At 51.5% G+C, this 13,920-nt stretch overlaps 1 protein-coding gene across 9 annotated transcripts in view; it reads left to right on the top strand.

The window, feature by feature from the left end:
* DLGAP2 (DLG associated protein 2) overlaps positions 1-13,920 on the top strand; it is a 256,731-nt gene that overhangs the window by 72,604 nt on the left and 170,207 nt on the right. For all 9 annotated transcript variants that reach the window (XM_055123931.1, XM_055123928.1, XM_055123927.1 and 6 more), the window contains exon 3: positions 4,654-4,708. In XM_055123931.1, coding sequence (XP_054979906.1) covers positions 4,654-4,708 — 55 coding nt within the window. The remainder of the gene's footprint in view (positions 1-4,653; positions 4,709-13,920) is intronic.

Raw genomic sequence — 13,920 nt, 5'->3', positions numbered from 1 at the left:
GGGACTCATTTCAGGGTCAGGGTTCAGCCCATCTAACCCACCTGCATCCCCCGCTCTCACCTGCGTCACCACACTCTGTGACACCACATAACTGTGTCACCACACTCTGTGACACCACATACCTGCGTCACCACACTCTGTGACACCACATATCTGCATCACCACACATGCTGTGTCACCACACAACCAGCGTCACCACAGACTCTGTGATATGGTACACCCACGTCACCACACACCCTGCGCCACCACACACCTACACACCCCATGTCACCACACATGTCACATTAGCACCTATCCCGTATCTTCACAGGCCCTCCCTGACAGGCTCTTGGAGTCTCTGCAGCCAAGTCCTGTGTAGATGATGCTCTTCTAACCCCCCTGCCCACCCCTGCCGCCTTCCTTCACCTGCTGGGTGGCATCCTGGAACTGAAACTGAACTGGGGGCCTCTGGTCTCCCCTTCTCCTCCATGCTGACCTTCTACTCCTGGTCTGTGGGTCCGTCCCTCATACCACCTCCATGTTGTACTATTTCTTTGGACACTGTGGGCTTCCAGGAATGGGTCCCAGAGAATCTGTGAGGTTCTGTACATCCGTCATAGTGCTGCCTGCCATGGCCCTCACAGAGACAGGCAGAGCCGGAGACAGAGTGCTCATGTAGTGGAATATTGGTCATTCCTGAGAGGACATGGAGTGCTCATGTGGTGGTCATTCCTGAGCAGACACAGTGCTCATGTGGTAGCCATCCCTGAGAGGACACGGTGTCATGTGGTGGTCATCCCTGAGACAACACAGTACTCATATAGTGAAGGATCCCCAAGAAAAGAGAGAGCACTGTGCCCCCTGCTCCCCCCTCCCCCAGGGTTGTGTCACAGAGCACAGATGCTCTGGCCGCCTGCCCCAGGCCCTAGCACAGCCAGGTCCGTAGTGCCAGCAGCTGTCATGGGTGGATGGGAGGAGGAAGCATTTATTCTCTTGAAGACATGAAAGACTTTCCAGGAAAGCCAGCAGAAACCTCTCCTCACTGCTGGCTCCTCTCCGAGGCTCTCAGAGCATACCCACAGCTGACACAGGCTCCAGCAGAGGGTAGACAATCGGGGATAGTACTGGGAACCGGGCCAAGGTGGTCCCAGCAGGACTCGGGCTAAGCGTGCCTGACCTGCTCTCTGTGGAGACTGGGCACACACTGCACCCCGCAGTCGGCTGCTGTTCTCCTGCCCAGCGCTGCTGCGTGGCGCTGCTGGTGGCCGTGCAGGCAGGGCCAGTACCCAGCGGGCCCCAACTCCTCACACAGCTGCTACTGTGTCTCTGCAGGGTCCCTGGGAGCAGTGTCTTTAGGGGCCAGGACCTGCTCCCACCTGGGTGAGAGTGAGCTCCGGGCAGCTCCCCCAGCTCCCCCACAGTGACAGGCCACCTTCTCTGGAGGGTCCATGAGGCCTGGTGCCCAGACAGGCTTCACATCCGCCTGTGTGTGTCAGAGGGGCCTCTGGGAGGCACCAGCGTTGCAGTCTGTCCTTCATCCATCCATCCATCCAGCCAGCCAGCCAGCCAGCCCTTCACTCATCCATCCATTCCATCCATCTCTCCATATATCCATCAATATAGACATGTAAACAAACATGTGGAAGCTAGATATTTATAGATAGGTTTATAGATGATAGATACGTATACATATATAAGCCTTTATAAGCAGGTAGGTAGTACACAAGATCAATGTTTCTTTTAGGTTTATAGATGATAGATACATATAATGGGAGGTTTATAAGCTTTTATAAGCAGGCAGTAGTACACAAGATCAATATTTCTTTACTTGTGCCTTACTGGTCAGACTTTTCTGGAGAATCTCTGGAAATTACCATTTTCCTCTGCTCAGTGGAAAGGAGGAAGTGCATAAATGGGAAAATCCTGAAGAATTGTTGGACTCATTTTATCTGTGCTAAGAGGATCAACTAAATGAACATGGTCTTGTGATTTATCTCAGCTACATAGAGTGCATGCACTCAAGTTTTCTAACACTGAAAATAAATTTAATTAAGTAGATGGAACCAGTGTCACCGCAGTCCATAGTAGGAAAGTAAGAAGAGTGAAACATGGAAGATGTGCATGTTGGCAAGTCTTGGTGTGGGCAGCACTGGCTCAGGCCTGGAGTCGAGGGTGCGTCCCTGAGGTCCCTGGAGCTTGGAAGGGGTCACCGCGGTTCACAGTCTGGCTGCCCGAGTGTCTGTCTGTGGCTTGTTAGCTCGGTGCTGGGTGCAGCTCTACCTCTGGGGCTCAGGGGTGGACACTGTGGCCTACTGTCTGCTGGACCCCTCCAGGGGAACTGTGCCCAGCCGGGCAGTGGTGGCACTAGCTCCACTCTTTACGCCGGTGGCATCTGTGCATCCATTGCCGCAGCACCGGGCACAGAGCTGCTTAGTGCTGTGTTCTGGGCACAGTCCTCCCTGTGGACCTCCCAGCACAGGGCAGGAGAGGCCTCTGTGGTGAGCTCTGTGCCACAGCAAGCCTGGTCAGGCTATTGATGCTGGGCACAGATTTGAATACTTGCCTCTGGAGTTGGCATCAGCTCAGCACCTCTTGCGTCTGTCCTCTGCACTCTTGTGTAGAAGGCACCCGCCTGGGCATGTGCCAGCAGAGTCCAGAGGCAGCAGGTGAGAGGGAGGGGAGGGCCCGCACATGAGGAGGGAAACAGGGCAGGCAGACACCTGGCCCTTGACGCTGCTACAACAGCTCTCAGGGACCTTCAGAGACCCCACAGGGCTCAGCAAAGACCCAGCACTGGCTCACACACTTCCAGGAGCTGCGGGTGATTCTCATCCCAGTGAACTAGGGGTGGTTTCACACCTTCTGAGCATGCCATGACCGTTATTTGCACGAGGAAGGTGGAGCTGTTGGTGGTGAAACCTCCCATTTGCTGTCCTTACCTGGAACCTGGAAGGACCCTCAGTGGGGAATGGTGACTCAGGAAATCCTTTTTGATGATCTATTCACAGAAGTTAGGGAAAAATAACTTTGCTTTTCAGGTATCCTTACAGGAATATAAACTCTTAATTAGATTAAGAGCTAGTTATTAGCTTTATCAATCCAAAGTTCCTGAAATTCAGAAAAAGCCAGTGTGAGTGCCACCCTTGTGACATCCTAAACGCCTTGAGTGGTGGGTCCTGCTATGCTTAAGCTCAGATAAATGGTCTGTAAAATTAAGTTAAATGGTGTCTTCTCTAAGAACATATCTGAAATTTTTTGTGGTCATTTTCCTTTTGAAATGGGGATAATAATTTTGGGCAACAATGATGTGTGTGGTGTGTATGTGTGTGTTATGAGTGTGTCAAGGCACAAGCAGAAATTTATTGAAAAATTGGAGTAGATATCTTATGGCATCATTAGAGTAGAATTGAAATACAAAAGGTGCTGACTGGGAACATATGGTGTGTCTCTCTCTCTCTCTGTTTCTCACACACACACAGAGACACACAGACACACACATATGTGCACACAACCGTGGCATCAGAAGTGGACGAGATAGAGAGCTCGCCAAGTTTGGTGTGGAATCGATCCCGGCTTGTCCAGCCAATGTTTATTCTGTGTCCTCAGTCGACTGTTGACTTTATGTGAGCAAGAAGTGGTGTTTTAAACTTTTCTAGGTAGTAATTTGGTAATTGCTGTACTGCCTGCTCTTAGATATATTCAGAAGTGAACCCTGGTGATTCGTCTCTGTGATGGATTATGCCTGGGAGCACTCAGCTCTTCCTCATAGGCTTGAGGAGGAGGGGGATGGAGATCATTGTTCCAGAGAAAACCTTTGGCCATGGATCATATTTATTTGAACCTCATTGTACTCAGCGCCTCAAAGCTGACCCAGGCCCTGCCGGTGGCGTTTCTTGGCAGAATCTTTCCCTGACTCAGAGGAGTAATGCTGGTTTCTTGGCCCAGAATTCAGATGTTTGTCGTCGGGAGGTTTGAGGGATGCTTGTACCTTCATCGTGTGCAGGATTGAAGATGGAAGTTAAGCTTTTACTCTAATTGAGTTTACAAAGTACAACCATAAATTTCCTGGAATCTTTTTAGCTACAGATGCTTTCAGTTTGCTTTGCAGTTGCCTTACATTACAGAATTTTCTTGGGAAAGTCATTTTCAATTATTTCTACCTTCCTTCCATTAATTAGCAGTTTCCTTCCCTTTGTGCCACATACTGGGAAGGTAAACAGGTCTTGTTTTCCATGGTTTCACTTTGTTCTTTATTCTTGGTAAAAAAAGAGTTTCAACTTCAGTTCTAGAAGAGAGACTCAACCAACTGAGCCAATAACTCTCCATTTCAAACTGATTGCACCGGATATTTTGAAAGCTATCACCCAAATTGTGGGCCCATTTGCCTCGCAGTTGGATTCCTGTGTGCAGCTTTTAGGATTCCCTGGGATCCATTAGGATTTTAAACAGAACCCAGTTCCTTGGGGCGCATGCAGATCCAGCAGTCACCTTACTAACCCCTTAGATGATCAGCACTGTTTCTCTGAACTCCTTAACTTGCTGGGTCACTTTGGGTATGATGACGTAGTACAGCAGAGAGCAGTGTAACTAGAGAAGTGCCTGCCATCCTTAGTGAGATGCCTTGCTCTGCCTAGATGATGAACAAATAAATTTCATTTGTTTGTTTTGAAACAGGTTTTGCCTGGGATCCTGCAGAAGCATTGCTGTATCTTACCAGACAGAAATACAGGTAAATACACTTTATTCTTCTGGTTTGAGATGATACATTTTAGATCAGTGGGAAAGCTAAGGTTTATGATGGCTTAGTTTTGATGGCTTAATTTTTCATTGCTGGTAGTACAGGATTATTTATTGGCTAATTATTTATTAATGAACAGAGGTGGATTATTTGGCTGTATGTGTGCATTATACTCTGCCCACAGAGCTCCTTCTGGGCCCTAGAAAATAGATTGTGATGATTGTTGCCTTGGGTTTATAGGAGAAATTTGTTATGCCAAGGAAACCGAATGTACTAGACCCAAAGTGTTTTGTGGATTGTGCTTATTTAGGAAAGAAGACACCATTCGTAGCCAGCTCGGCTTGTTTGAGGATTCTGTTTCCAGTCAGACTAGGATCTGGTCGGATATTGATTCTTAACCCTTCAGTACCTCAATGAAAAATGATTGGGTGACTGTGTTGTAGGCCAGATGTTTGTATCTGGAGGGCTGTGAGCGAGGTGTTTGCATACTTTTAGGGAAATGTGCTGGAGGAAAAATGCAGCAAACCTAAATTTTGTTGTTTCAAAGTTAAGAAACAAACAAAACAATATGGGGCATGTTGTCCTATGGGACAGCATTTAATTACTCTCCCTCTCAGAGCTTGATATTTAAAGTCTGTGAATCCAACAAACAGAAAGTCCTGAGAAAAGATGGAGACTTGCTGCATCTATTCTGCCAAGGGTTATTTCTTCCTAAATCAGTCATTTCCTGTGCATAAATGTGGGTGCTCATGTGCAGAGACTGTGTGCACGCCCCCCCGGCTTGTTTGTTAGGGAGGGGATCTACTCTGCTGAATTTCCCACTGGATTTCTAGCAACAACGAGACAAATCACGATGCTGATGATTGAAGACTAATCTGGCGGGCAGTCTGCTTAGAGCACAGTGCTCACTCGCTGGTTTGGTCTCTGGGGCATCGTTGTTGAGTACTTGACAAGCTAGGCTTTTCTGTGTCTGCTCCAGTGTAAGATAGTATGGGGGAGGGTTTAAACTTGATATTACTGGTGTTATTATTTCTCCCAAAAAGTTCATAGATTTATTTTGTTTCTACCATGCAGGGGGTTCTCAGTGGCAAATTTGAGCTTATTTCTTGCTGTGGATTGCCTAGGTGCTCCATATATACCATTTGCTTGAAACAAATTTGGATGTTTTTTGAATTTCTTTCTGTTTTCTGGGGGTTTTGTTTAGTAATAAAAATGTATGAGGTGCGACATCATATGCTCTTCATCATCAGCAACAGAAAACAAATTATCTAATGATGCTTTTTCTGATTGTTGGGGGAAAATTCCAGATAATAGTAGGTTTTCTGTCGAAAATTGAATGTAATCAAAGTAAAGAGAGAGTGAAGTGAAAATCATCTGCCACACAGGCAGGGTGGGGTGGAATGGGGGGTATACTGGAATCCCTGGTGATGGAACATGTGCACTGGTGAAGGGATGGGTGTTTGATCATTGTATGACTGAGACTTAAACCTGAAAGCTTTGTAACTGTTCTCATGGTGATTTAAAAAAAATGTATGAGCATGTCTGCACTATTTGTTAATACCTGTGAGTGCTCAAGTGGTTTGTACCTTCAGGGATGTCATTTCTGTTTCTGAGAAGCATCAAACAATGTGAACTTAACTAAAAGTTGACTGCTGTTCTGGGGGACTTCTGTTCTGTGGGTGGGTTTTAAATATTAAAATGCTTTCTATATCTGTAGACAGTTTGTTATATAACACCCTTCAAATTAATATAAAAAATTGCCAGAGTGAGAAGTTTTATTTGCTTTTCATAAAAACCTAAGTAATCAACCTTTAGAACCAGGACAGCGGCCTTCCGTGATGACTGGAGTTTTGAGCACATGTTCTGGGTGACCTCTGCTCTGCGGGTGGCTGTGTGTGTGAGGATGAGTCTGGGGTACAGCTGCAGTTAGGGAGGAGCTGTGGAGGGCTCACTGCCCAAGCACATGGCTTGGGAGCCGGGAAGGGCCGCAGGCTGTGGAGACAGCATGGGAGCATGTCTGCAGAGAGGGCTCGGAGTCCCGCCTCCTGTGCAGAGAGAAGAGGCTGAGGCCTGAGCACAGGTGTGTCTTCAGAGGAGGTGGAAGGGGCCACTGTGAAGAGCCTTTGGGGACTCGCAGTGAGCTCAGAGCCCTCACCTGTGTCTGGCTGAGGAACCGCAGAGGAGGTGGCTCAGAGATGGTCCTGTTGACGTCATGACAAGGAGACGGACAGACATCCACCTTGTCATGGGCAGAGGGCGGAGAGTCTTCCTCGTGGAATTCCCATGTGACACCTCAACTGGGAGGTTCTGCAGGAGGTTGGGCAGCAGCGTGGAGACGAGTGACAGGGGGGAGTTGTGCACCGGGAAGAGCCCACTCACCTGCCCATGGGGCTTCTTCTCCCCTCAGGCCACCCTGGGCAGACCCTGTACCTCCCTCAGGACTCAGCTGCTGCTCTTGCCGCACTGCTGCACTTACCAGCTGAGACTCCGTGTGGGGCCTGTTCTGGGTTTTCACTCCTGCCCCTCCACCCATCCCAGGTGGGATTCTCCGGTAAACATGGCACATATGGGCTACAGAGATTGCACAGCTGGCAAACACTTGCCTGTATTCAGCCGGCTCCGGTTCAATCCCCAGCACCACATGACATCCCCTGAGCCCCACTAGGAGTGACCTCTGAGCACAGAGTCAGGAGTCAGTCCTCAGCACCACCAGGCTTGGCGCCCAAAGAAACAAATAGATACATAAACACTGCACCTCTGATCACCTCACTACATCGCTGCTCTGTGAAGTGATTCTGTGAGGTGTGACCCTGTGAGGTGTGACCCTGTGAGGTGCGCCCCTGTGAGGTGTGACCCTGTGAGGTGTGACCCTGTGAGATCTGACCCTATAAGGCATCTTCTATGAGGTGTGCCCCTGTGAGGTGTGACCCTGTGAGGTGTGACCCTGTGAGATGTGACCCTAGGAGATGTGACCCTGTGAAGCGTGACTCTCTGAGGTATGACCCTGTAAGGCGTGTCCCCTGAGGTGCTGACCCTGTGAGGTGAAAACTCTGGGAGGTGTGCCCCTGTGAGGTGTGACCCTATGGTGTGCCCCTGTGAGGTGCCAACCCTGTGATGTGTGTCCCTTTGAGGTACGACCTTGTGAAGTGTGACTGCGGTGAGTGAGTAGGGCAGCTGTCCCCCATGCACTTGGTTTTCTTTAATCATTGGACGTTCTGTTCTACCTTGGCTTTGTGTTTGGGCTTAGCAATCCCATGCCCTCAGGTTTATGTGTCCAGCATAAATGCCGCTTCTGTGCCTGACATCTCGCAGCAAACAAGCGAGGGATTCTGTGGGCCCTGTGAGTGTGAAGGTGCTCGAGTGCCACTACTATTCTCTCTCCTAGTGTCTGGGGGCCGAGTTTCAAGGGAGTAAAGAGACTGAGGGGGGTCTTGCCCCATAGGGGGGTTGTGTCACAAATTCCAGTTGCTGAGTGGGTGTAGGACCCTGTGCCAGCAGAAAGGAGTTGGATCGGTGGGACAATTGCAGGTTCCACTAGGGCCAGCAGGGGCTGAGGAGAATTGCCTCAGGAGTTCCCAGATCTAAGCTGGGAGGAGGCTGAGATGTGAAGGGACACCCCCGGGGGAGCCCTCAGGCTCCTTTCCAGTGTTTGCACTCACCAGCATTGGCTGCTGAGGGGCTGTGCGCCCACCCCGACTGCAGACCTGGGCCTGGGGGAGGTCATGCTGTGTCATCATGCCGGGATGTGTGTTGGTGGGCTGAGGTGATGACTCCGTGAAGACTCTGGCGATCCCTGGTGGGGAAAGGCTTTCAGATTCCCACAGACCGAGGCCTGGCCAGAAGGGGCAGTGGGAGCCGGTTGGTGGGGTTATGTAACTTGTGGCTCTAACGTCCCTTCAGCACCCCCGCCCCGTGATCGATGCTGCATTTCCAAACCCTCTTTCTCCTTCCCCCGAGGCCCCCACAGAGCGGGCAGAGGCGGCCCTGGCTCTCTCTCCCTGTGGGCAGGCTCTCCCTCCGCCACTGCCAGCCGGAGGCCGGGCCACTGTGGCTCTCTGCAGAGCTGGTCGCCACTTAACGATCCTTGGGTGGTCGGGCAGCTGCGGGGCAGCCAGGAAGTGCGCAGGGGAAGTGCCTGCTGCCTGCCGGGCACCCCCTTTTCCTGCGGCCTCACCCCTCCGGCACTCTGGCCATACTCTGCTCTGGGCTTCCCACGTCCCCTCCCGCGTTTCTTCTCACTGCGGCCCAGTCCTTAGCGGGCTCAGCCCTTTAACCGTCCCAGCCCTCAGGATTGAGTGGCGTCTGTGGACAGCCCTGAGGGTGAGGTGGTTCCCGTGTGCCTCGCTGGCTCTGAGAGTGTCTGTCCTTCCCAGCCGCACCCCAGGGCCTGCGCTTCCTGGGCCTCTCCAGGGCCGGGCGGCAGCGCCACCTGGTGGGCGCGGGCAGCGGGGCAGGAGGCTCCAGCAGCTGCCGCCTCTCGCCACCCCAGAGCTTCCGCAGCTGCTTGGGAGGCTTCCACCTTGGGAGGGAATCCAGGTCAGGGCTGGCAGCTCTGTGGGAGCATGCTGGTTCCCACAGGCCCTCTGCTGGGCGGTGCCAGCGGCAAGGACAGGCCCCGGGCTCTTCTGTCGCTGCTGGAACTCAGTCGTGTCTGGAGTCAGGCCCGTGGTCTCAGCTGTGGGTTGTGTACGCAGCCCCAGGAAGCTTGACTCATGGACGCAGGTGGTGGCTGCGGCTTGCAGAGCCTCAGGGCCGCGCTCCACAGCATGGCCCCCAGCTCCCGTGGCAGCCCAGGCCACTGGAACTGCCCACCATGCATCCACACTCAGCCTCAGGGTTTGAGTGATGTGCCATGTTGATATGTCCTGCTGGGCACCCTCTTTTCCATGTGGCCTGGCCTGAGTTCTGGTAGCTCACAGCCTGCCACCACCTGCACTTTCTGAGGGACCTGTCACCCACACGTGGTGCTCTGCTCTGCACTCCCAGCGCACCTCACCCTCTCCCTCAGACAGTCACTGGGTCACTACAGGGGTTCTTAGCACAGAGCCTGCAGCCGCCACCGGTTCCCAGTTGGATGGTTGATTTTAGGCTCCAGCAGGGTTTCTACCCTGTCAGGGTGAGGGGCCTTGTGAGGGTCTCAAACCCCCTGATGTGAAAGTGTGAGAACCTGAGAAAGTATGAAACCCTGTGAGGGTGAGAGACCCCGGAAGAGTGAGAGGCCCTGTGAAGGTGAGAGGCCTGTGAGGATGGGAGATCCTGTTGGGGTGAGGGACCCTGTGAGGGTGAGAGACCCTGTGAGGGTGAGAGGCCAGTGAGGGTGAGAGACCTGTGAGGGTGAGAGACCCTGAGAGGGTGAGAGACCCCATGAGGGTGAGAGGCCCGTGAGGGTGAGAGACCCCATGAAGGTGAGAGACACTGTTAGGGTGAAAGGCCTGTGAGGGTGAGAGACCCCATGAGGGTGAGAGACACCATGAGGGTGAGAGACCTGTGAGGGTGAGAGACCCCATGAGCGTGAGAGGCCTGTGAGGGTGAGAGACTCCGTGAGCATGAGAGGCCTGTGAGGGTGAGAGACTCCGTGAGCGTGAGAGGCCTGTGAGGGTGAGAGACCCCGTGAGGGTGAGAGACACTGTTAGGGTGAGAGGCCTGTGAGGGTGAGAGACACCATGAGGGTGAGAGACCTGTGAGGGTGAGAGACCCCGTGAGCGTGAGAGGCCTGTGAGGGTGAGAGACCCCGTGAGCGTGAGAGGCCTGTGAGGGTGAGAGACTCCGTGAGCGTGAGAGGCCTGTGAGGGTGAGAGACCCCGTGAGCGTGAGAGGCCTGTGAGGGTGAGAGACTCCATGAGCGTGAGAGGCCTGCCATTTCCATCATGGTTGCTGCAGACCCTTCTGGAGGAAAACAATTCAGTGTTATTTTTTCTCATCCTCAGTTCATCAGCAGAACGTTGTTTATTGTGCTCTTCCTTTCATCATCCAGGTTGCTCTAGCACTGTGCAAAGACAGGCCACTTGCCAGAGGGAGACGGCAAATACCCCTTATCTGTGGCATATGGAGAAACAAGGCAAGGAATAGATGCCACACATTTGGCCCTGGATTGCCAAACCCAGGTTACCAAGCAGTGGAGGGCAGGGAAGGGGCAAAGAAGGTCAGACTGGAGGAGACAGGAGCAGTGGTGGGGGGTCATGAGTGCTTCTGTAGTGGGGGGGTGCAGCAACTGCACATAAGTACTATAGAAGTCCACACTGGAAATGTGTGACCTAAACTACCAACAACAAGAACGAAAATAAGTGGGTAAAATCACTTTCTCCGATTCTGGTGAGCAAGGCGCTTGAAGAGAGTGGAATGAAGGTGGAAGGTTGCCTGCGCCAGCTCTGTGTTCCGTGTGGGAAATGAGGCAGTGAAATAGGGCCAGGCAGGGTGCGCGCATCACCCGGGCCCAGCGTTGGTTCTCCTCACTGCATGCTTCCTATGCAGGAGCAACGTGGGCCGGAGAGATCTTCATCCTGTAGTGTCCTCTTACGCTGCTTCTCCCCAGCTCATCGCCACACTCAGTCATGTGCCCATATCTAACGGTTGGCAGGATTTCTACTTTTTACCTGAGACTTGGAAGCAGAGGTTCCCAGAATGATTTGACCTACTTCCCCTTTAATAGAAAGTTCACTTAGTGCCGCTTTGTAGTATCTCTCCTGTTAGAGAACAGCCTGAGGTGAGTCCTCCCCCCCTACACACACACACACACACACACACACACACACACACACACACACACACTGTTCCAATACTTCCTGTGCGTTGGGGGAGGGGGCCTGGGGGCGATGAGTGTGGTCCTCTTTGGGAAGCTTCAGGACCATGCATGCCAGCCCCTGGGCCCGTGTCTCCTTAGCTCCGTGTCCCTGGGTAAACCACAGCCATGTGACTCTCCAAGGGCGGCACATGCTCAGCACTTCTTTCCTTTTAAATTTTTATTCATTGACTTTTTCTTTCTTCACTGTGACTTACAAAGCTGTTGATAACAGTTTCAGGCACTCAGTGTTCCAGCTTCAACCCCCCCAGCCGTATTGTGCTCCTCGTCCTGATTTCTGCTCTTGTTTCCACTGCTCAGATGGCTCGGAGAGGGCAGCTGGAGGCCTTGGGAGCTGTCCCAGGTGCTGGGCCAGCGGCTCCTGGTTCACTCCGCAGGAGAGGGCGGCTGCACCTTGGCCTTGGTGCCTGGAAGGATCTTAAAGTCACAGCCCTGTCACACCTCTCACTTCCCCCAAAGAAACAGATGTCGCAGTCCTGGTAGGATCACCACACCTCTTGGAAGCAGGTCCTCTAGGGGTCTGAGAAGCTGCTGGTCACTGCTGCTGGTCACTGCTAGCACTGGTGTGACTGCTGGCCTTCTGGCTGCTTCTCCCGTGTGCCTCCCCAACTCCTCATCCCCTCTGGCCCATCCACTGTCTCCCAGTCACTTGTGCGGTTTGTCACTCAACAGGCCCTGCTAGAAACCCTCTGTTCTGCATGGTGCCTCCAGCTACCCTCTGCTCTGACAGAGTGTGTGGAAAGTGAGGTCTCAGACCAACCCACACCCTCCCCGTTACACACCTCCGGGCGGGGGGCAGCGTTCTTACCTCACAAGCTCACAGGGACAGGTATGTGTGCCTCGGAATTCTAATTTTAGCTTAAAAACTCAAAGATAGGTGCAAAAATTGTATTTTTTTCCTCTAGAAACAATATTTTAAAACATTCCAAGGGAACTGGAACCCCAAGAAGATTGAAGTTTCCCACAAGTGGCCCAGAATGACATTCCCAAACACCCACAGAGCTAAGTATTCAGCATAGGCCCACCTGAGACTAGACTCACGACCAGGTGACCTGAGACTGGGAGAGGGACCGGATGACCCAAGACTGAGAAATTGACCAGATGACCTAGACTGTGAGAGGGACCAGGTGACCTAGACGAGAGCTACCAGATGACCCTGCCTGTAGAGTTATCAGGTGACCCAGCCTGGGAGAGGGTCCAGTGATTGTGGCCCAATGGTCTTCGCCTGCTCTGTCCACTGAGGACACGTGCAGTGTGTGTCCTCACCCGGCCACAGTGGGTGTCCTCTGAATGCCATGGAAGATGTAGAGAAAGTCCCACAGCAAGTCTTGGGGTGATTTGAAGCTCTGGAGCCCAGGATCTCAGAACATAGCCATGGCTACACGTGAGAGCCTGTAATGGAAGCATTAGACAGTCTGCCAAGGCTGCTTCTATAACATGCCACCAATATACATACACACACACATGCTCATGCTTATCACCAACACACATGCACTCACAACACACAGGCACAACATGCCATCAATACAATGCTAACATAGCCTGTCACCAACATATGTGCACATGAAACACACATTCCCACATAGTATGTATCCAGTACACATCACAACCACATGCCCATACATCTCAGCAACACACATAACTTGCATGACTATGCAATGTGCCATCAACATATGTCACACACAACACATATAGATAACACGTCACTAACATAGCACACATGCCTGTTCTTGTTGCCAACAATTTCACACACAGCACATGCCATAAACATGTATGTATACACACCATGTGCTTGCATAATAGATCACCCACACAAGCACTGCATTACATGCCCTAAAATAGGTTGAACATGTACACATAAAACACATATCCCTATAATGTGTCACTAACAAGTGCACACAAAACACATGCCTCTATAATGTGTCACCAACAAGTACACATGCAACACTCGGTCCCTTACAGCATGCCACCTACACAGTTCACACACAGCATATGTGACTGTATAAAAGGTCACAACATGTGCACATAAAATACATGTCCATAGCATATTATCAGCACATGTGCACACAATAGGCAGGCCTCTACAACATGTCACCTGTGCACATAAAGCCCATGTCTAACAGCTCACAGTACAGCACTGTGAGTACACACAACACACACCTATAACATATTACCAACACATGCTCACAACACAGATCCCATCCAACACTTCACAAATATGTGTGCACATAAAACATTCCCCTAGGCCATGTCATCAACACATGAACTTACAACAATGTTTCATGACATGTTGATAACACATGTGTCCATACAACACAGCGCCCTTATTGCACATACCAACACATACATATATAACACATGTCACTATGGCAAGTCACCAACACACGTGTGTACATGGATCCAG

Source organism: Sorex araneus, chromosome 1, assembly GCF_027595985.1.
Source record: "Sorex araneus isolate mSorAra2 chromosome 1, mSorAra2.pri, whole genome shotgun sequence".
Classification (NCBI taxonomy): Eukaryota; Metazoa; Chordata; class Mammalia; order Eulipotyphla; family Soricidae; genus Sorex; species Sorex araneus.
This window is presented reverse-complemented; position numbering and strand designations above follow the sequence as displayed.